The 20,271-nt window shown below is 46.8% G+C and overlaps 1 protein-coding gene across 2 annotated transcripts; it reads right to left on the bottom strand.

Annotated features, from left to right (window-relative positions):
• Positions 1-212: 212 nt before the first annotated feature.
• ddr2l (discoidin domain receptor family, member 2, like) lies at positions 213-17,381 on the bottom strand. Of its 2 annotated transcripts, XM_055224441.1 has the most exons (20): positions 17,011-17,381; positions 13,739-13,836; positions 13,136-13,238; positions 12,644-12,710; positions 12,083-12,235; positions 10,472-10,619; positions 10,031-10,136; positions 8,986-9,166; positions 8,436-8,679; positions 7,607-7,702; positions 7,229-7,371; positions 6,706-6,814; positions 6,279-6,392; positions 5,732-5,836; positions 5,218-5,462; positions 5,017-5,132; positions 3,600-3,797; positions 3,049-3,283; positions 2,346-2,495; positions 221-1,953 (listed from the first exon to the last, which is right to left on the bottom strand). In XM_055224441.1, the coding sequence occupies exons 2-20, from the start codon at positions 13,794-13,796 to the stop codon at positions 1,822-1,824; spliced, it is 2,703 nt and encodes a 900-aa protein (XP_055080416.1). In that variant the 5' UTR covers positions 13,797-13,836; positions 17,011-17,381; the 3' UTR covers positions 221-1,821. The 2 variants fall into 2 exon arrangements, with proteins under 2 accessions (XP_033828597.1, XP_055080416.1); XM_033972706.2 differs by lacking the exon at positions 5,732-5,836 and having other exon boundaries at positions 213-1,953.
• Positions 17,382-20,271: the final 2,890 nt, after the last annotated feature.

The following is a 20,271-nucleotide window of genomic DNA, read 5'->3' on the forward strand; positions in this document are numbered from 1 at the left end:
TGGTCCTGATTTAATCCTGATTTAGCCCTGGTTTAGTCGTATTTTGGTCCTGGTTCAGTCCTCGTTCAGTTCCAATTCACTCCTTGTTTACTCCTGGTCCAGCACTGATTTAGTCCTGGTTCAGTCTTGATTTAGTTCTGGTTGAGCCCTGGTTATTCACAGCACTACTACTACTACTACACACAAAAGGAGCTTAAAAACTACAAACCACTGACATTTGTACAGTTTTATTCAAATGAAACGATTGCTTTAGCTCTTTCTGGTCAAAAATATTTCTTAAAAACTCGCCTTGTCCCTTCACCCACAGGTTTAACACATTCACAAAATGACACAAATATTACAGAAATAATAAGAAAAATAAACTCTATAAACACTAGCCCTAGCTCCAGTGTGGCTAATATAGCGATGATCGGTAATGACAAACAGTGCTTAACATTAAAATAGTACAAATGTTTAAGACCACAGGAGGAAACTGCAGCGACTCCATCCAGAGACGCTCCGAGAAACAGCAGCACCTTTGGCGCCATAAAGTCCATAAAACAAATGTCCTACAAAACAAAATGTCTGCCATGACGAGAGAGGAGGGCTGGTCATTTGCTGATTTGGCACAGTACTGAGCATGCCCAGATACTTTGGCGTAAGCAATGAAGTAGCTGTAGTGCCCGTACTTAGGATGAACTTCGTCTTTGAGATTTGTTGGATCAAATTTCCTCTTCAAATATAAACAGTTTTACTAATAATTCTTGCTTAAAGTCTGTGAAAATTCTGTATTTAAACTGTTTATAAACTTTAGAAAACTGAGACAAACTGTTTTAGAATTTTAAAGATTCTGGTCAGATACGATCGTGTTAATTTCTAGTTCTAAGAATAAATGAACTTTGATATGAACACATTCAGCTTCGCAATACGTGTGGCTACAGCGGCAGAACACAGAATAAACACATTTTAAAAAGTGAAACGGGTTTAAAAGGGGTGAAATTGGACAGTGACAGGGCTATATCGAAATGTCCACCCTCCCCTCCTTATTTAGGGTCACGCCAGGTTTAGTTCTGTCCGAATGTCCAGTGAGTGAAAAAGTAGTGCACTCAAAAGTTTCTCACAATGCACCTTGAAAAGTAGTGTCCGGTGCTGGCCACTAGACTGGTCAGTATATACCACAATGGATTGTGGGAGTCGGAATACCAACAGCGACAGGTCTTTTGTTTTAATGTACTGTTGTCTTGTGATTATGAATAAACCACTCTTAAATAAACATTGTTTCATGAGTTATGTGACTGTCCAAATGCAGTGAGCTCTGTGAATGAGGCTCTGTAGAGTCCACTAAAGAGGGAAGAGTTGTGTACTGTTTGAAGGATTAGGGGCTAGGGTGGACATGCAGACACAGCCGAGGAGGGAAGACGGGGAGGAGAGAGGAGGAGGAGAGGGACAAAGAGAAGGAAACACAGAGGAGAGAGGAGAGCAGCCATTTTCAGAAACAGAACCAGGTGAACGGTGAGACGCAAAAGGAGAGAGTTCCGTCAGCTGATTCAGACCTGATTTAGGACTAAACCGTTGAGAGTAAATTGGTGATATTTCAGTGAAGTTTTGGTGAAATTCTTGTGATGTTTTGGTGATGTTCTGGTGATGGTTTGCTTCTCGTTTCTTCTCAGTTTTAGTTTGGACTTGTTACCGATTCTTTTTTGCGAGTTACTGTTTGAAATGAGTGGATGCAGCATTCAGAGTGGATTGGTAAAATTTTGGTGGAGTTTTGGTTGTGTTTCTGGTTCTTTGGCCCGGTTCCTTTTGGTTCTTTCGCCTGGTTCCTTGGATTGGTTCCTCTGGTCACTGGGCGTGGGGTCTAAGCGCCTGGTACAGACCCTCAAAGGTGGGCCGGTCCTGGATGTTTCGGCTCCAGCAGCGCATCATGAGTTCAAACAGAGAGGGAGGACAGAGCGGAGGAGCATACAGGAAAATCTGGAACAAAGACAACAGGATTCAACAACATGGAGAAGATTTATATAAAGCCTATGGATTTTACCCTGGTTCCTGAGGTATGGTTTACCTGTCGTCCCGGGTTCCTGAGGTGTGGTTTACCTGGGGCGTGGTTTACCTGTCTTCCCTGGTTCCTGAGGTGTGGTGTATCTGTGTTCCCTGGTTCCTGAGGTGTGGCTTACCTGTCGTACCTGTTTCCTGAGGTGCGGTTTACCTGAAGTGTGGTGTATCTGTGTTCCCTGGTTCCTGAGGTGTGGTTTACCTGTCGTCCCTGGTTCCTGAGGTGTGGTTTACCTGAGGTGTGGTGTATCTGTGTTCCCTGGTTCCTGAGGTGTGGTTTACCTGTCGTACCTGGTTCCTGAGGTGTGGTTTACCTGTCGTCCCTGGTTCCTGAAGTGCTCTCCAGTGTTCTCGATGACCTGCTCGTCGGACAGCAGAGAATACGGCTGCTCCTTACACAGAGTGAACATCTCCCACAGAGTGACTCCGAACGCCCACACGTCACTGGCCGTGGTGAACTTACCCTGAAACAACACAAGTCCTGCTTTAGTCCTGCTTTAGTCCTGGTTCCATCCTGCTTTAGTACGAGTTCAGTCCTGGTCCAGTTTTGGTCCGGTCCTGATCTAGTCCTGCTTTAATCCTGGTCCAGTAATGGTCCAGTAACGGTCCAGCCCAGTCCTGGTTTAGTTCTCGTTTAGTCACTGTCCGGCCCTGGTTCAGTGCTGGTCCAGTGTTGTTGTAGTTATGTCTTAGTCCTGGTCTAGTTTTAGTCCTAGACCAGTATTGGTCCAGTCTTGTTTTAGTCTAGGTTCAGTCCTGCTTTAGTACTGTCTTAGGCCTGTCTTAGGCCTGTCTCAGTCCCGGTCTAGTTTTAGTTCTAGTCCATTATTGGTCCAGTCTTGTTTTAGTGCTGGTCAAGTTCTGCTTGTGTCCTATCTTAGTCCTGTTTTAGTCCTGGTCTAGTTTTTAGTCCTAGTCCAGTATTGCTCCAGTCTTGTTTTAGTCCTGGTCAGTCCTGTTTTAGTCCTCTCTTGATCCTGTCTCAGTCCTGATCTAGTTTTAGTCCTGGTCCAGTACCAGCAGGATGCTCTCCCAGGCCATCCATCGTATCGGCAGCACGGCTCTTCCCTGGATCCTGTAGTAGTCGCTGCTGTACAGGTTCCGGCTCATTCCGAAGTCGGAGATTTTGATGGTGAGTCTTCGGTCCAGGAGGCAGTTCCTCGTGGCCAGGTCTCGATGCACAAAGTTCAGAGATGCGAGGTATTTCATCCCCGAGGCAATCTGGACCGACATGTGTAGAAGCTCCGACAGACTGAGAACAGAGAGGAAACAAAACAAAAACAAAAACTGTCTATGAACAACAAAACCAGTGAAGTGATCAAAACTGTGCCAAAGGACAGTTTAAAGAGGAGGTATTTAAAGAGGGGGTACTGACTTGTATGGGGTATTGAAGAGGAGGTATTTTACTTACATGGGGTATTAAAGGGGGGGGGGGTATATTAATTGCTAACACCTTTTATTGTTTTGAAAATGCTATATTCATCCATTCATGTTTGTAGCTGTAGCAGTAGTACTAGTAGTAGTAGTAGTTGTTGTAGTAGTTGTAGTAATAGTACTTGGAGTAGTACCTGACAGAGGGGATGTTGTTGGCATGCGTCAGCGTGCTCTCAATCTCACGTTGGGACAGAAACATGTTGAGGTCACCGTTCTCCATGTACTCAGTGACCATGCACAAGGGGTCAGAGGTCACGCACACACACAGCAGACGGATTATGTTTGGGTCATTCAGCCGAGACATGATCTTTATCTCCTTCAGGAAGTCATTTCTACAACGAGACGTGTTTATGAGAGCAGAGCCAGAGAGCCAGAGAGCCAGAGGAGCAGGACCAGAGGAGGGAGGAGCAAAATGCCGGAAAGCCAGAGGAGCAGAGCCAGAGAGCCAGATAGCCAGAGAGCCAGAGAGCCAGAAAGCCAGAAAGTCAGAGAGCCAGAGAGATAGAGGAATAGAGCCAGAGGAGCAGAGCCAGAGGAGCAGAGCAGCAGAGCCAGAGAGCCAGAGGAGGAGAGCCAGAGGAGGAGAGCCAGAGGAGCAGAGCCAGAGGAGCAGAGTCAGTGGAGCAGAGCCAGAGAGCCAGAGGAGCAGAGTCAGTGGAGCAGAGGGGCAGAGGGGCAGAGCCAGAGGAGCAGAGTCAGTGGAGCAGAGCCAGAGAGCCAGAGGAGCAGAGCCAGAGAGTCAGAGAGCCAGAGAGCCAGAGGAGCAGAGTCAGTGGAGCAGAGGGGCAGAGCCAGAGGAACAGAGCCAGAGGAGCAGAGCCAGAGGAGCAGAGCCAGAGGAGTAGAAAAGCAGAGCCAGAGAGCCAGAGGAGCAGAGTCAGTGGAGCAGAGGGGCAGAGCCAGAGGAGCAGAGCAAGAGGAGCAGAGCAAGAGGAGCAGAGCAAGAGGAGCAGAGTCAGTGAAGCAGAGTCAGTGGAGCAGATCCAGAGGAGCAGAGCCAGAGGAGCAGAGCCAGAGGAGCAGAGCCAGAGGAGCAGAGCCAGAGGAGCAGAGCCAGAGAGCCAGAGGAGCAGAGCCAGAGAGCCAGAGGAGCAGAGCCAGAGAGCCAGAGGAGCAGAGCCAGAGAGCCAGAGGAGCAGAGTCAGAGAGCCAGAGGAGCAGAGCCAGAGGAGCAGAGCCAGAGAGCTAGTGAAGCAGAGTCAGAGGAGCAGAGCCAGAGGAGCAGAGCCAGAGGAGCAGAGCCAGAGAGCCAGAGGAACAGAGCCAGAGAGCCAGAGGAACAGAGCCAGAGGAGCAGAGCCAGAGAGCCAGAGGAGCAGAGTCAGTGGAGCAGAGCGAGAGGAGAAGAGCCAGAGGAGCAGAGCCAGAGGAGCAGAGCAAGAGGAGCAGAGCCAGTGAAGCAGAGCCAGAGGAGCAGAGCCAGAGGAGCAGAGCCAGAGGAGCAGAGCCAGAGGAGCAGAGCCAGAGGAGCAGAGCAAGAGGAGCAGAGTCAGTGGAGCAGAGCCAGACGAGTAGAAAAGCAGAGCCAGAGAGCCAGAGGAGCAGACTCACCTAGCCTGGTTGGTGGCGTCTGGTCTTAGTTGTTTCACTGCGACGAGGACAGAGCGAGAGTCTGAGCGCGAGGAGCCCAGGACCTCGAGCAAACCCTCCGCCTCGCACAGGTGCACCTGACAGACACCACTGTTTAGTATTTGAAAGTACACCCCTTTCTGCCTGGTGTATATTCCAGTATAGTGCTTGTGTGAAAGGTACCTCTCCAAACTGCCCCTCCCCGAGCTTCTCCCTGAAGAGCAGTCTGTGTCGGGGGATCTCTGCGGCGCTGATGTCTTTGCGCGTGAGGGAGTCGACGGTGAGGGCGGGGACAGCGTACATGTTTGACCCTGTGACCCCCTGCAGCCTCACGATGTCCGTCTCCGCGTAGTGAGGAGCTGAGGCCTGGAAGCTCTGGTGAGGAGTGCACTGGGTCACGTCCGGCTCCGCATACCCTCCTCCGCATGCTGCAGAAAGTAAGGACAAACTGTGTCAGATGCCCTCCCATACCCCTGCATCCCTGTGTGTGTACATTATTATTACTATTATTATTACTAAACTTATTTATTTCCATGGAGAGAAGCATGCGGCACAACAAAGGGGCAAGTTACAGTCCACATCTGTGGAGCGGCAAGCAATGGTGATGATGCACAGAACTCAGTGATAGACTTTCCTGCTGGTTGTAAACACGCACAAAACGACAAGGTAAAACTAAAGCACACCTGTAGAACCTTACCACGCAGCCAGCCCGCGGTCAGCTGACAGGAAATGAAGGGATCAGAGGTCATGTGACAGGAAGTGAGGAGCAGCAGGTCGTACAGAGGGTTACCCAGAAGGAGGGCTGTGAGGAAGGGAGAGAGAGAGGAGAAAACAGGGAAGGGAGGTTGGCAGGAGATAGAGAGTGAGAAGGAGAGAGGTAGAGAAGAGGAGAAAAGGGAGAAAAAGGAGAAAAGGAGGAGAGAAGAAGTAATTAAGGAAGTAATGCAGAACAAAATCCCACTGAGTCTGGCTCATTGAAACCAATCTGACGGCCATTGGTTTAGAACAGGTGGGATTTCCCCAAGTAAGACAACTGCAGTGTTTGTGGTATTTGAAGTAGTAGTAGTATTAAAGTAGTAGTAGTAGTGGCGGCAGTAGTAGTAGTAATAATAGCAGTAGTAGTGATAGTGACAGTAGTACTAGTAGTATGGAGTAGTAGTAGTTGTAGAAGCAGTAGTAGTAGTAGTAGTAGTTGTAGTAGAAGTAGTAGTAGTAGTAGCAGTGGCAGTAGTAGTATTTAGTACCTGAGGCCTCTGCGCTCTGGGACAGCTCGGGGAGTTTGTTTCTCAAATGAGCCGGGTTCTGGTACTGAGGGTCCAATAGGAAGACGCGCTCGTAATGAGGGTCAGAGTTCACCCCTACAAAATAAAACCAAAGGCTCACCACTCTGCCACAAAGGAGTCTAACCCACAACCTCCTTACTGAGAGGAGGAGACGGAACTAAACCAAGACTAACCAGGACTAAACCAGGTCTAGACAAGGACTAAATCAGGTCTAAACGAGGACTAAAACAGGTCTAAACTAGGACTAAACCTGGGTTAAACCACAGCTAAAGCAGGACTATAAACCAGTTCTGAACCAGGACATAGCCAGGATTAATCTGGACTGTTCTTTCTGACGGGGGGTTGTGGGTTAGACTCCTCCTCCCTGCACAAAGTTTAGGGGTAGTACCTTGTGTGTGGACGTTGCGGGGGGGCACAGGGGGGGTCTGCAGGACGATGGTGTCGCTGCAGGAGGACAGTCGCACCGTCACCTCCTCCTCCAGGATCCTGCGTGGCGCCTGAACACAGAGAGAGAAATATAACTTTTACTGATAACTATTTTAATGCCGATTTAATCTTAATTACAAAAAACACGAGACATAGAGTTGTTAGAATTTGGTTTTGGTTCTAAAGACAATTATCCAGTCAGAAAGCAGAATGAGCCTCATGTGGGCTCAATGCTGAAATCCAGTTGTTTTAAATCTAAAAGGACTCTCTCTGATCTGATTGGCTGCAGGTGCTGGGGTTTAGGTAGTGACCAATCATGAGTCAGTGCTAGTGCAGCCTCTGCAGCTCAGAGGTTCTGAGTTGAGGCCTGTCCATCTACTGAGAAAGACTCTTTAATCAGGCCACGTATGTTTGCATTGACACTGCAAAAAGTGAACTTAAGTTTGGAATAACTGATCTTATCGTGATATAAACATGAGACAGACCTTCTCCAGGACTTTGCAGACACACTGACACCACAGAATCAAGAAGATCACCACCAACAGGAGCAGGATGATGGACACGAGGCAGCCAATAAGAACGGGTGAGCTCCTGTCTTCAGGGGCGGGGCTAGACGATGCATTCGCCACTGCAGAAAGTAAGAACAGATTTCAGATGCACTCCCTATGTCACTGGGTGTTTCTCAATTCCCAGGATCCTTCCTCCATAGGCCACTCTGCAAGTGAGAGCTTTGGAGGAACAGGAACACCACCAGGTGGAGCTCAGAAGCAAAGGATCCTGGCACTTGGTAAACTTCCTCCATGTTGTTTCATATGCCCTCCCCTCTTACTGTATTTTGTGTCAGATGCCCTCCCGTCCTGTACCTGACTGGGGAGACACAGTGGCAGTCAGATCGAGCACCGGGGCTGAGGTGGTCTTCTCTTCTTCGCTCGGAGGTGTCTCTGTGACAACGGCGTCCTCTGAGGGACAAACGACATGAGAGACATGATAGCATGTTAGCACATGTGCTTTACGAGTGTTAACCTGCTGAATCAAAGGAGCGACAGACAATGGAATGTGCTTCACTGTGTATCGAGCTCAACAGAGCGCGCCAGCCCCACAGTTCTTCAAGTAAATTTCTCATTCATTTTTTCCCATAGACTTATTATTTACTACTATACTTTTATTTAAAATCTGTTTCTGAAACTTAATAAACCAAGATAAGTTATTAAAACATTTCATTAAATGTTGTGTTTTGCATATGGTTTAAACCAACCATGCTCTGGATAGTAATCAGCATGTACCTGATTTGCCTCTGTGATTTCTCTAAACTCATTTGAAATTTTCAAAAAGTCTTTGGGAAAAATAAATGGAAAATGTATTTCCAGAACCGGAGCCGGTATCACTGCTGAGCTTCATGGCAGAACCATCTGAAGAGAGTGATCTGTTCTGGAGATCTGAAATAAGCCCAGTGATGCGAGTATAAGCCTCAGTCATGACATTTAAATATAAAGATTTACCGTATATAAAAAAAGACAATGTTTCACAAATGAAGACAAACATGAGCAGGAACTGACAGGACTAAACCAGGACTAAACCAGGACTAAACCAGGACTAAACCAGGACTAAAACAGGACTAAAACAGGACTAAAACAGGACTAGACCAGGATTAGACCAGGACTAATTCAGGAAACTGCCCCGCCTACCCACTACCTGAGTGGAAGGAGATCTCGCTGAACATCATCCACATGTCTGCGAAGGTGAAGCTGCAGTGTACGACCCTGGCTGCGCGCCCTAAAGGCACCGTCACATAGCGGGCACTCGGGTTTCGGTCATCCAGAACCGTCCTGAATGCCACACGCTCAGCCCCATAAGGACCCTGGAGACGGGGCTTAAACGCACATGACACTGACGAGAAGATCTTCACACCACGAGAAAACATGTTATTACTGTGGACCTGAAAGAGAAGGAAACCAGGACTAAACCAGGGCCGAACCAGGACTGAACCAGGACTAGACCAGGTCTAAACCAGGACTAAATAAGCGTTGTCATTGCATTCTCTGCTCTTCGGCTCCTCTGCTTCCCTGGCTCTGCTCCTCTGCCTCTGCTCCTCTGCCTCTGCTCCTCTGCCTCTGCTCCTCTGCCTCTGCTCCTCTGCCTCTGCTCCTCTGCCTCTGCTCCTCTGCCTCTGCTCCTCTGCCTCTGCTCCTCTGACTCTGCTCCTCTGACTCTGCTCCTCTGACTCTGCTCCTCTGACTCTTACCTTCATGTGGGTGAAGTTTCTGGTCTTCTCGAAGGTGAACTCAATGTCCACTTGGGCAAGGGATTGGTTTTTCCAGCCGACGTAATCGTATCCGGGCCAAACCTGGTACTGCCGTGTGGACAGGAAGTCGTCCTGACCGGTCACTCCATCAGTCAGCTGCCCCAAGCCTCCCACCAACCGCCTGCCACCACAGAAACAGAGAAACTTTTAATGGCCTATATTACACAAAACTGACTCATGTGATATTTAAACCATGTTATGTTACTTCCTCAAATACATGTCTACACCTCCAAACCTCAAAATGCTCTGTTCCACTTTATGATGTCATGTAGTGGTAGGTTTCAAGTTAACAGCAACTTTTTACCTTTAGGTTAGAAGAGATTGGCAATTCCAGGGCTGAACATTTCCAAACAATACTAGTGAAGGGGTATGGTGTTTAAAAACACAGTGGAGCACTTCCTTTATTACCACATGTGGTAATAATAATAATGCGTTGGTCTTATATTGTGCTTTTTTGGCCGCTTGGTGGTAAACTACTATTATACTATTATAGCCACAGCTGCCCTGGGACAGACTGGCAGAAGGGAGGCTGCCAATCTGTGCCATCACCCTTTCCACCTCAAACGCATATCATCCTCACACATCACATTCATACTAAGCAATGTGGCCGAAGTGTCTTGCAAAAGGACACAACAGGTAGAATTTAGAAACCACAGCAGTCCTGGTTTAGTCCCGCCTCAGTCCTGGTTTAGTCCTGGTTCAGCCCTGGTTCAGTTCCGACTTAGTGGGCCTGGTCAGTATTTGAATGGGGCACTGCTGGGATTACCAGCTGCCACAGTGCGGCAGCAGTGGTTATGGTGTCAACTACTGTTGTGTCCTTTTGCAAAACACTTCACCCACATGGCCTAGTGTGGATATGGAGTGTGTTGGTGGTGGGAGGGGCAGATGGTGCAGAATGGCAGCCTCAGAGTGAATGAATAATGCAAAGAACTATAGAATTATACAGTAAATATGTAAGATGTAGTATTGATATAAGTGCCCCTGCCCTCTCTGTCGTGAGCCGTCGTAGGTGGAGTCGTTGAGGCTGACCACAGGGAAACCAGGAGGAGTCATGATCTGTCCCTCTGGAGCTGAGTACGACACCAGACCGTCTGAAAATATATAAACAAACACGTTTAAACACAGTAACATCTACAGACCCAAGAGAGCAGACTGTCGGGACAGAGGACAGAGACAATTAAACATATTTAAATACAACTGTGTGTGGAGTGCAACAAACAGCCGTCCAATCACAGCCTCTTATTTGTGTCACATGTCTCTCCCCTCCTCTCTTATGTGTTTTTAAGAGGGGCTTGTAGGGCCCATGTAGGGGGGTCTGGGGGGTCCTCCTCCAGAAATCTTGATAAAGGCCCATTGTTGTGGCTACTTCTCCTCCTCCTCCTCCTCCTCCTCCTCCTCCTCCTCCTCCTCCTCCTCCACCCCATACCTGTCCAGTTGCAGCCGTACAGCTCCAGCCTCATGCAGACGGTGGTGGCTTGTCTGGGCACAGGCAGCACTCTGACGAAGCGCGTGATCACAGGAGGGTGGAGGTCATTTAACACGGAGGCATACGCGTTTGTATTTCCCTCCAGGACCTAAAAACAAACACACAATTACACCCAATGCCCTCGCCCACACACAGACAACTACACTTGATGCCCTCCAGTCCACCTGAGTCAATGTGATAACAGGAGGGTGGAGGTTGTTTAACACAGAAGCAACTGTGTTAGTGTTCCCTTCCAGGACCTCAAGAAATAAATCACATCAGATGCCCTCCCGTACCCCTATATCCCTATATGTCAGCTGCCCTCCCATCCTCCTGTATCACTGTGTGTCAGATGCCCTCCCATCCTCCTGTATCACTGTGTGTCAGATGCCCTCCCATCCTTGTGTGTCAGATGCCCTCCCATCCTCCTGTATCCCTGTGTGTCAGATGCCCTCCCAGCCCCATTATGTTGTGTCTCACTGAAAGGACAGGAAGTGTAGCTGATGTCATTTCCTGTCATTTAATCCTCTACATTGTTTACATTTCCGTCTCTTTCTGAGTTCATTCACCAAACCGTTGTTTAGGAAATCATATTTTGCCCTGTTTTTGTTTTTGTTAAGTCCTGGTTCAGTTCTGGTTTTGTCCAGGCTCTGTCCTGGTTCAGTCCTGGTTAAGTCTTGGTTTAGTCCTGGCTCAGTCCTGGCTCAGTCCTGGTTTAGCTTTGGTCCAGTCCTGGCTTAGTCCTGGTTCAGTCCTGGTTTAGTCCTGGTTTAGCTTCGGTCTAGTTCTGCCTTGGTCCTGGAACAGTCCTGGTGTAGTCCTGGTTCATTCCTGGTTTAGTCCTGGCTCAGTCCTGGTTCAGTCCTGGTTTAGTCCTGGTTTAGTCCTGGTGTAGTCCTGGTGTAGTCAGTTTAGTCCTGGTGTAGACCTCAGTTGTGGCTCAGTCCTGGTTCAATCCTGATTCATTCCTGGTTCAGTCCTGGTTCAGTCCTTGTTTAGTCCTTGCTCAGTTGTATTTTAGTCCTGGCTCGGTCCTGGCTCGGTCCTGGCTCGGTCCTGGCTCGGTCCTGGCTCGGTCCTGGCTCGGTCCTGGCTCGGTCCTGGCTCGGTCCTGGTTCGGTTCTGGTTCGGTCCTGGCTCGGTCCTGGCTCAATCCTGGCTCAATCCTGGCTCAGTCCTGGCTCAGTCCTGGCTCAGTTGTGTTTCAGTCCTGGTTCAGTCCTGTTTTAGTCCCGGTTCAGTCCCGGTTCAGTCCCGGTTCAGCCCCGGTTCAGCCCCGGTTCAGCCCCGGTTTAGTCCTGGTTTAGTCCTGGTTCAGTCCTGGTCCAGTCCTGGTCCAGTCCTGGTTCAGTCCTGGTTCAGTCCTGGTTCAGTCCTGGATTAGTCCTGGTTTAGTCCTGGTTGAATCCTGGTTTAATCCTGGTTCAGTCCTGATTTAGTGCTGGTTTAGTCCTGGTTCAGTTGTGTTTTAGTCCTGGTCCAGTCCTGGTTTAGTCCTGGTTCAGTCCTGGTTTAGTCCTGGTTCAGTCCTGGATCAGTCCTGGATCAGTCCTGGTTTATACCAAGTTTTACCGTGTTTCCCTGGCGGTTCTTCCAGGACTTCCACAAAACCCCGTCGCGGCTGTAGTTAAGGCGGTATGCTCGGGCGAACTCATTCCCCGAGCTGTGAGCGTATCGTCCCTGAGTGCCCACCATAGTGAGGAATGTCAGTCGGCCCAGGTCCACCTTAAAAACACAACACAGTCAGGCTGCCCAGATGCACTTTAAAAATTCAATATTGATGTTACAAGAAAATTTGACCCATCCTTCAGTGTCTCTGGAATAAACCTGTATTTGACCCATCCTTCAGTGTCTCTGGGTTAAACCTGTATTTGACCCATCCTTCAGTGTCTCTGGAATAAACCTGTATTTGACCCATCCTTCAGTGTCTCTGGGTTAAACCTGTCAGGGGCAGTGGGACCCATCTCTACATATTGGTCTAGTCTTAGTCCAGACTATTTTAGCTGGAACATTTGACCAACTGTGCATGTTTTGGGTTGATGGGAAAAATCAGAGGAAAGCCACCCAGACACAGGGAAAACATGCAAACTCCACACAGACCGCACACTGTCCCCTGCAGACCCTGTGACTGACCTGTAGGTACTGGGAGTCAGAGGCGACTTGAGGACACCAGGCTCCATCGCCTTCCTCGCGGTTGAGCCTACAGTAGAGACGTGTTCAGGTGATGTAAGATTATAGAACTATAGAAAGAAGTGGTCACCATAGCGACGCAGAGTTATAAAGAAATGTTTATAACTTTATTTGGGAACAAAATAGCGAAATAGTGAAAAGTGCCAGGATCGTGTATAGGAGGTTAAAACCAACATTTTAAGGTCAGAATACAGACAGTGGGGTGACAGTTTTTCAATAAAAAGTAAATTTTGAGTTGATCGCACCCATGATCACTTCCTGTTTGGAACGTGGCGGCTAGCGGCTTAGCTATGTCCATTATACATACAGTCTATGACAAATTACTCAATTAAATGCATTTGTGAAGTTGAAATTGGAACTGGACATTGTTGCAAGGCACACCTGGCAACGCATCACACTATTGTTTCTGACCTTTGACCCCGGTGTGTTATGTACCTGGCGTATTGAGGCCCAGTGGTGAAATGCCATTGGCTGGAGGCGCTCAGGGCCTCGTCTCTGATTCGTCCATCCTCCAAACCCAGAGCGTACCTGCACAGACCTGACACAAGGCATCATGGCAAATATAGTCAAACAGAGAGAGTTATGGGTAATGTAGTGCAGTATACTGAGCTAAGACAGGTGAGTTCAAGAAAAAATACAAAATGGATTTAAACTGTGATCAATCTGAGCGTTTGAGAGGGACTTGTTTAACACCACAAATCAGCTCACCTGTTGTAGCTCCAGCTAAGTCAGTCCTTTATGGTCAGATTGTGTTATACCAAAGCTCAAATTAAAGTCTAACTTGAGTAACAGAGCTTCAGACAGAGCAGTGCCTACAGTTAGCATTACACCCCCAGAGAATATTGATGACATCAGCAGCAAAGTATCAGTTCTCATTCAGTTCAGAAAGTCATAAAACCAATACATGCTATTTAATTGGTGCAAAATATAATAATAATAATAATAATAATAATAATTATTATTATTATTATTATTATTATTATTAGTATTATTATTATTATTATTATTATTATTATAAATATATATATATATATTTACTTGGGTCGATCTGTCCAGAGGCTGCAGCAGTGAAGAGCAGCAGCAGACACAGGAGCATGGTTCTCCAGCAAGACCAGGATCACAACCGGACTACATCTCTAAAAGAACCAAAAAGATTTAGACCAGGGTTAGACCAGGGTTAGACCAAGTTTAGACCAGGTTTAGACCAGGTTTAGACCAGGTTTAGACCAGGTTTAGACCAGGTTTAGACCAGGTTTAGACCAGGTTTAGACCAGGTTTAGACTAGGTTTAGACTAGGTTTAGACTAGGTTTAGATCAGGGTTAGATCAGGGTTAGACCGGGTTTAGACCGGGTTTAGACCAGGGTTAGACCGGGGTTAGACCGGGGTTAGACCAGGGTTAGGCCGGGTTTAGGCCGGGTTTAGACCAGGGTTAGACCAGATTTAGACAAGGGTTAGACCAGGTTTAGACCAGGTTTAGACCAGGGTTAGACCAGGGTTAGACCAGGGTTAGACCAGGGTTAGACCAGGGTTAGACCAGGGTTAGACCAGGGCTAGACCAGGGCTAGACCAGGGCTAGACCAGGGCTAGACCAGGTTTAGACCAGGGTTAGACCAGGGTTAGACCAGGTTTAGACCAGTGTTTGACCAGTGTTTGACCAGGGTTGGGCCAGGGTTGGGCCAGGGTTAGAACAGGTTTAGACCAGGGTCACACTAGGTTTAGCCAGGTTTAGACCAGGTTTAGACCAGGTTTAGACCAGGTTTAGACCAGGGTTAAGTAAAAGGAACTGTGTGTAAGATGTTACTCCATAAAGATGACCTGAGTGTCCCCAGATCCAAGCTAAACAAGTTCACATCAGATAGAACTTTTACTGAGAACTATTGTATCGCTGATTTATTCTTAATCACAAAAACACTAGACATAAAGTTGTTATAGTTTGGAGTTTTGGTCAAAGCAGCTGTTGCACTTTTTTATATTGATAGAGGCAGGATACAGACGGTTCCTTTGATTCTACAAAATTCCTGATAAATCCCATAGAAATGTTAAAACTCTCACAACACCAGGATCATAACTAGACTATAGATCAGTGTTAGACCGGAGTTAGTCCTGGGTCATAACCGGACTATAGATCTGAAACTAGGACATAGATCAGTGTTAGGCCGGAGTTAGACCAGGATCATAACTGGACTATAGATCTGAAACCAGGACATAGTTCAGTGTTAGGCCGGAGTTAGACCAGGATCATAACCGAACAACAGATGAGTTCTGATGTGGAGCAGCTGTGGTTTGTTGTCACTTGGAGTTTACAGAAACATCCAAACATGACTCTGTTATGTAACACAAGGTCTAAGAGGGTTCAGTCATGATACAGTCCTGGTTCAGTCCTGGTTCAGTCCTGGTTCAGTCCTGGTTCAGTCCTGGTTCAGTCCAGGTTTAGTTCTGCTTCAGTCCTGGTTCAGTCCCGGTTCAGTCCTGTAAGAGGAGACACACCTGGAGGGTTTATGTGCGACAGGTCTCAACATGAGACTCAGGTATGTCCTGAACCAAAGGGAATTTAACACACAACCACTGAGCAGAGCTGCAAGGACTAAACCAGGACTGAACCAGGACTGAACCAGGACTGAACCAGAACTAAACCAGGACTGAACCAGGACTAAACCAGGAGTCCTGTACCACAGACTGGAGTGAATAATGGACTGTTATATCATTGCAATTAGAGCAGCTTGAGTTGGGAAAAAAATATATATTATGATTATTCTGACCAGTACAGTTATGATTTACAAGGAATATGTCAAATCAAGATAGCACATTTTAAACCTGTAAGTCTGAAATCAGAACTTTAAACTAATCTCAGAATCCTCCATGTTCAGAACATATCTGTAGAGGTCTAAACTACAGGGTTAGCATCTTTTACACAGAATAAGACCTCATGCAGACATGGGGAGGGCATCTGACACATGGGGAAGGCATCTGACACACGGGGAGGGCATCTGACACACAGGGATATTTCAGAACATATTTATAATGGTCTAAACTACAGGGTCATTTTTTTCTGATTAAAAACTCTTCATAGACAGAGAAATGTGATCTAAGAGAGAACGTGTGTGACAGATTTCACTCTAGTTCAGTCGTGGGCTCATAAAGTATTGAAGATCAGATACTAATAGATACAGAAACTAGCATCGTGGTATCAGAATCAATATCGAGTCTTAAGTCTAATCCTATCAAAATCAAATTTGAAATTTTGGTATTGTGATGACACTGCTTGTCCTGGTGAAGTGGCCTTTACTCCTCTTTAGTTTGAGCAAACCTGTCAAGTATAAAACTAAACCAGATTTAAAAATAACTCAAACTTGATCTTCAGGGTCAAACTGGGGTCGCGCCCTCTGACCTCACTCACATAATGTAGGTTTGGACTGTTTGTATACAGATTTATATGAACTTTACAACATATTTACAATGCTAAAGGGCTCATCTCTATATACCCCAGAACATGCTTAGACTAAACCATGACTAATCCAGGCCTCAACCAGGACCACAACCAGAACTAAACCAGGACTCAAGTGGGAATAAATTGGAACTAAACCGGGACTAAACCAGGACTAAACCAGGAATCAACCAGAACTAAACTGGGACTAAACCAGGACTAAGCCAGGATTGAGCCAGCACTAAACTGTGACTAACCCGGGACTAAACCAGGACTAAACCAGAACTAAACCAAGCTTAATAAAGGAACAGGACAATGAATCAAGCCAAAGAACAAACTTTGGAACAAAAGAAAGACAAAGGACTAAAGCAGATCTAAACCAGGATTCAACCATGTCTAAACCAGTCTACACCAGGACCAAACTAGGTCTAAATCAGGATTCAACAAGGTGTAAACTAGGACTAAACCAGCATTCAACCAGGACTAAACCAGGTCTAAACCAGATCTAAAACTGTATAAAGCAGTTGTACACCAGGACTAACCAGAACTCAACTAGAACCTGGCCCACAGCCGGTATAATCCTGGTTTATGGAGGGACTTTGTTCAAACCAGTCCTAAAACAAGTATCAAACACTGATTAGGCAAACCATAACTAAACCAGAGCTAATCCAGGACTAAACTGGTTGTAGACCGGGACTAGACCAGAACTAACCCTAATCTCCTCCAGACTCCGCTCGCTGAAGCTTCAGAAAAAGTTTAGGCCTGGAGCAGCCACGGCCTCGGATCCTCTAGCTCATTATGTGACGTTTTACGCGCAAAACTCTTTATTTTAACAGAAAATTCACTTTTACGTCACTTTTCCTCGAGTTTGTCCTAAGTTGTTACCTGTTCTTTTTGTCGCTCCAGCAGCAGCGGGGCCTCGGTCCGTGTGTAGCCGCCTCACGGAGCGCTGTGCTCGGCCTGGCTCAGCGCGCACACTCGGTCCTCAGCGGTTCATCCTGGAGCTCAAGTAACGGTCCTTGGTGAGGTCACACGCCCAGAGGAGAGGGCTGGAGAGCGGCCTGGAAGCGGCGTGGAGCCCGAGGAGGCGTCGTTAACTCGGTGTGGGGCTCGGACACGGGCACGGGGCTGGAGACGGAGCTGAGGGGCCGTGTTTACATCACATCCGCGGGGAAGAGGAGGAGGAAGAACCGGGGAAGAGGCGAGGAGGAGCCGAGGAGGAGCGAGGTGGACACCCGAGAAGTTCAAGCCCGGAGACCCCGTGAGGAGTACGGTGAGGGTGGAGGAGGGGCGCACAGCCGGATGGGGGGGAGGGGGGGCTAATTGATTATGATCAATTAGGCCAGTTCAACTGAAGGCCTGAGGGCCAATAAAGATGGCAGACCCTCCACAAGAAAAGTTACACAGTGCAGCTTTACGCTTCCTCAGTTTCTATAGATTTGCTGGTTTATAATATCGCCATATTTTTTTTATTTAAATTATTATTATTATTTAAATTATTTCTATAAATTATCAATACAATTCTAAATATAAACACTTTTTTCTGAGAAATAAAGATGCGCATGTCGACTGTGACCAGCAGAGGGCAGCACACACTCTTGCTGCTCTTTCATGGCACGTGTTTGTGTGGCCTGCAGTTGGCGCTATTTACGGTGGCATTCATAGAGGGCCATAAATGCTGTTTTTTATTACTTATTTACTTCAGTAACTTTTAAATAAAACTGTAGCCTATTCCTAGTATCCAGACTCCATACTTTTACTCTTACTTAAGTATTATATAGTACAGAGTAACAGTCCTTTTACTCCTCCCACCCTGAGTAAGTCAGAAGCGACTTGAACTTTATATAGCAATATGAAATGATTTGAACTTTTGTGTTTCTTGCTTCTTCAGATATGATTTAGCTTGGCTTATTTTTGTGTTTCTTTGAAAACACCACATTTTATGTTTTAGATGTTATGTTATGTATCATTTCTTATAATTCCATCCATTTTCTCATCCGAGTCACGGGGGCAGCAGTCTAAGCAGGGACTCCCAGACTTCCCTCACCCCAAACACGTCCTCCAGCTCCCCGGTGGGATCCCAAGGTGTTCCCAGGCCAGCCGAGAGACATAGTCCCTCCAGTGTGTCCCCAGGGTCTCCTCCCGGTGGGACATGCTCGGAACACCTCCCTAGGGAAGCATCCAGGAGGCATCCTGAACAGATGCCCGAGCACATCAGTTGGCTTCTTTTGATGTGGAGGAGCAGCGAATCTACTCTGCACTCCTCCTATGTGACCAAGCTCCTCGCTCTATTACTAAGGGAGCGCCCAGCAACGCTGCGGAGAAGACCTATTTTGACCGCTTGTTCATGACCATAGGTCAGTACAGGAACGTAGACTGACCGGTAAATCGAGATCTTTGCCTTTCAGCTCAGCTCCTTCTTTAACATGACAGTCCGATACAGCGACTGCATCACTGCGGACGCTGCACCGATCCGTCTGTCAATCTCACGCTCCATCCTTCGCTCACTCATGAACAAAACCCTGAGATACTTGAACTCATCCACCTGAGGCAAGGACTCTCCACCCACCCAGAGAGGGCAAGTCACCTATTTCCAGTCAAGAACCATGGCTTCGGATTTGGAGGAGCTGATTCTCATTGCAGCCCTTGTGGAGTTAAGCATGCACTGGGAACAGGTCTGACTAACTGCCAGCAATGCAAACACAGCTCCCATATAGGGACCGGACAGCCCTTATTAAAGGGCCCCGGACCCCATAATCCCGAAGCTCCCCCCCAAAGGACACTATGAGGGACACGGACAAATGCCTCCTCTAGATGCACAAAACAAATATGGACTGGTTGGGCAAATGCCCATGAACCCTTGAGGATTCGATGGAGAATACAGAGCTGGTCCAGTGTTCCGCGACTGGGACGAAAACCGCACTGCTCCTCCTGAATCCGAGATTTGACTATCGGTCGGCTTATACTTTCTTTCATATAATTTTAGCTAGACCTTTGATCAACACATATCAATAATCAAAACAAATTCCCAATTGTAGATACTTTTTAATGATGTATTGATACTTTGCACTGACATAACGCTGGAGGTGTTCTGCCTGTATGCTCACAGAGAAATGTTGAGCAGTTACCATGGTGACATAATGGTCCTGTTTAGGAGTTTGATTTTCAGCAAAAAGGTGAGAGTGACTCACTGAAAAACTGTTGGCTGATGCTAACCAGCTTGTGACTGTAATGTTCTTTGAGAGAGACTTGTTTAACAGCATGAATCAAATCATCTGTTGTAGCTCAGATAAGTCAGTTCTTTATGGTCAAACTGTTAAAAAAGATATCAGATAAAATTCTAACAGAGCTTCAGATAGAGCAGTGCCTACAATTAACATCACACCGCCATTGAATTTAGATGAGATCAGGTGCAAAATATCAATACTCCAGAAAGGAACTTCTCAAATCTAACTGTCTCTGTGCATAACTGTATCAGGTTGGTTCCATCAGAGTCAGCACGGACGTTTCCTCTGTGATGTGTGTGACAATTTGTGTGTCAATGCAATGTTAATGCTAATGCTAATGCTATTAAAACATTGAATGTAACATGACAATAAAATAAAATGTGTTGTAAGGATGATGAAATAATTTTTTGGTGTAGATTATTTTAGTCAGTAGTTATTATATATTGTATATATATATATATTGTAGTTACATTATTTAAATACTTATTAGAAATTAGCTTTAGCATTAGCACTGACAAACAAAGACACAATTATAAAGTGTTTAAGATGTTGCCAGTGACACCCACAGCTCCCTGTCCACTGTCTAATCTGTCAGGACTGTAGATTGTATAAAGAAGTGGACTAAGTGAGTGTGACGTCTCCCATAGTGTTTGGCTCCAGTCAAATGATGCTCAACGAGGCTAGCAGTTACAGGGGACAATTTGGAGCCCAATTCCAACCTCGAGTATCACAGCAACCAAAGAGCCAATCTGGAGCCAGGTTGTTGAGGGTAACGCCCGCACTGCTCGTTTAGCAGGGAACGGGTGGTTAGTAACACTTTTGCTAACACTAGCGGAAGCGACCTCGGGGAAAGAAGGTGCCTAATTTGTCTGTTATTAATGGTTATATTTTGATTTACGGACAAGTAGGTCAATAAGAC

Source organism: Periophthalmus magnuspinnatus, chromosome 9 (assembly GCF_009829125.3).
Source record: "Periophthalmus magnuspinnatus isolate fPerMag1 chromosome 9, fPerMag1.2.pri, whole genome shotgun sequence".
Lineage (NCBI taxonomy): Eukaryota > Metazoa > Chordata > Actinopteri > Gobiiformes > Gobiidae > Periophthalmus > Periophthalmus magnuspinnatus.

Bases quoted from the DNA above. Each gene is read 5' to 3' on its own strand.
- ddr2l (XM_055224441.1), bottom strand. From the start codon at position 13,796: ATGCTCCTGTGTCTGCTGCTGCTCTTCACTGCTGCAGCCTCTGGACAG. The intron at 8,680-8,985 runs GTAAGAGTCAGA...CTTCTCTTTCAG, and splicing joins GAAACTTCACCCACATGAAG to GTCCACAGTAATAACATGTT. The intron at 7,703-8,435 runs GTAGTGGGTAGG...TTTGTCCCTCAG, and splicing joins CGAGATCTCCTTCCACTCAG to AGGACGCCGTTGTCACAGAG.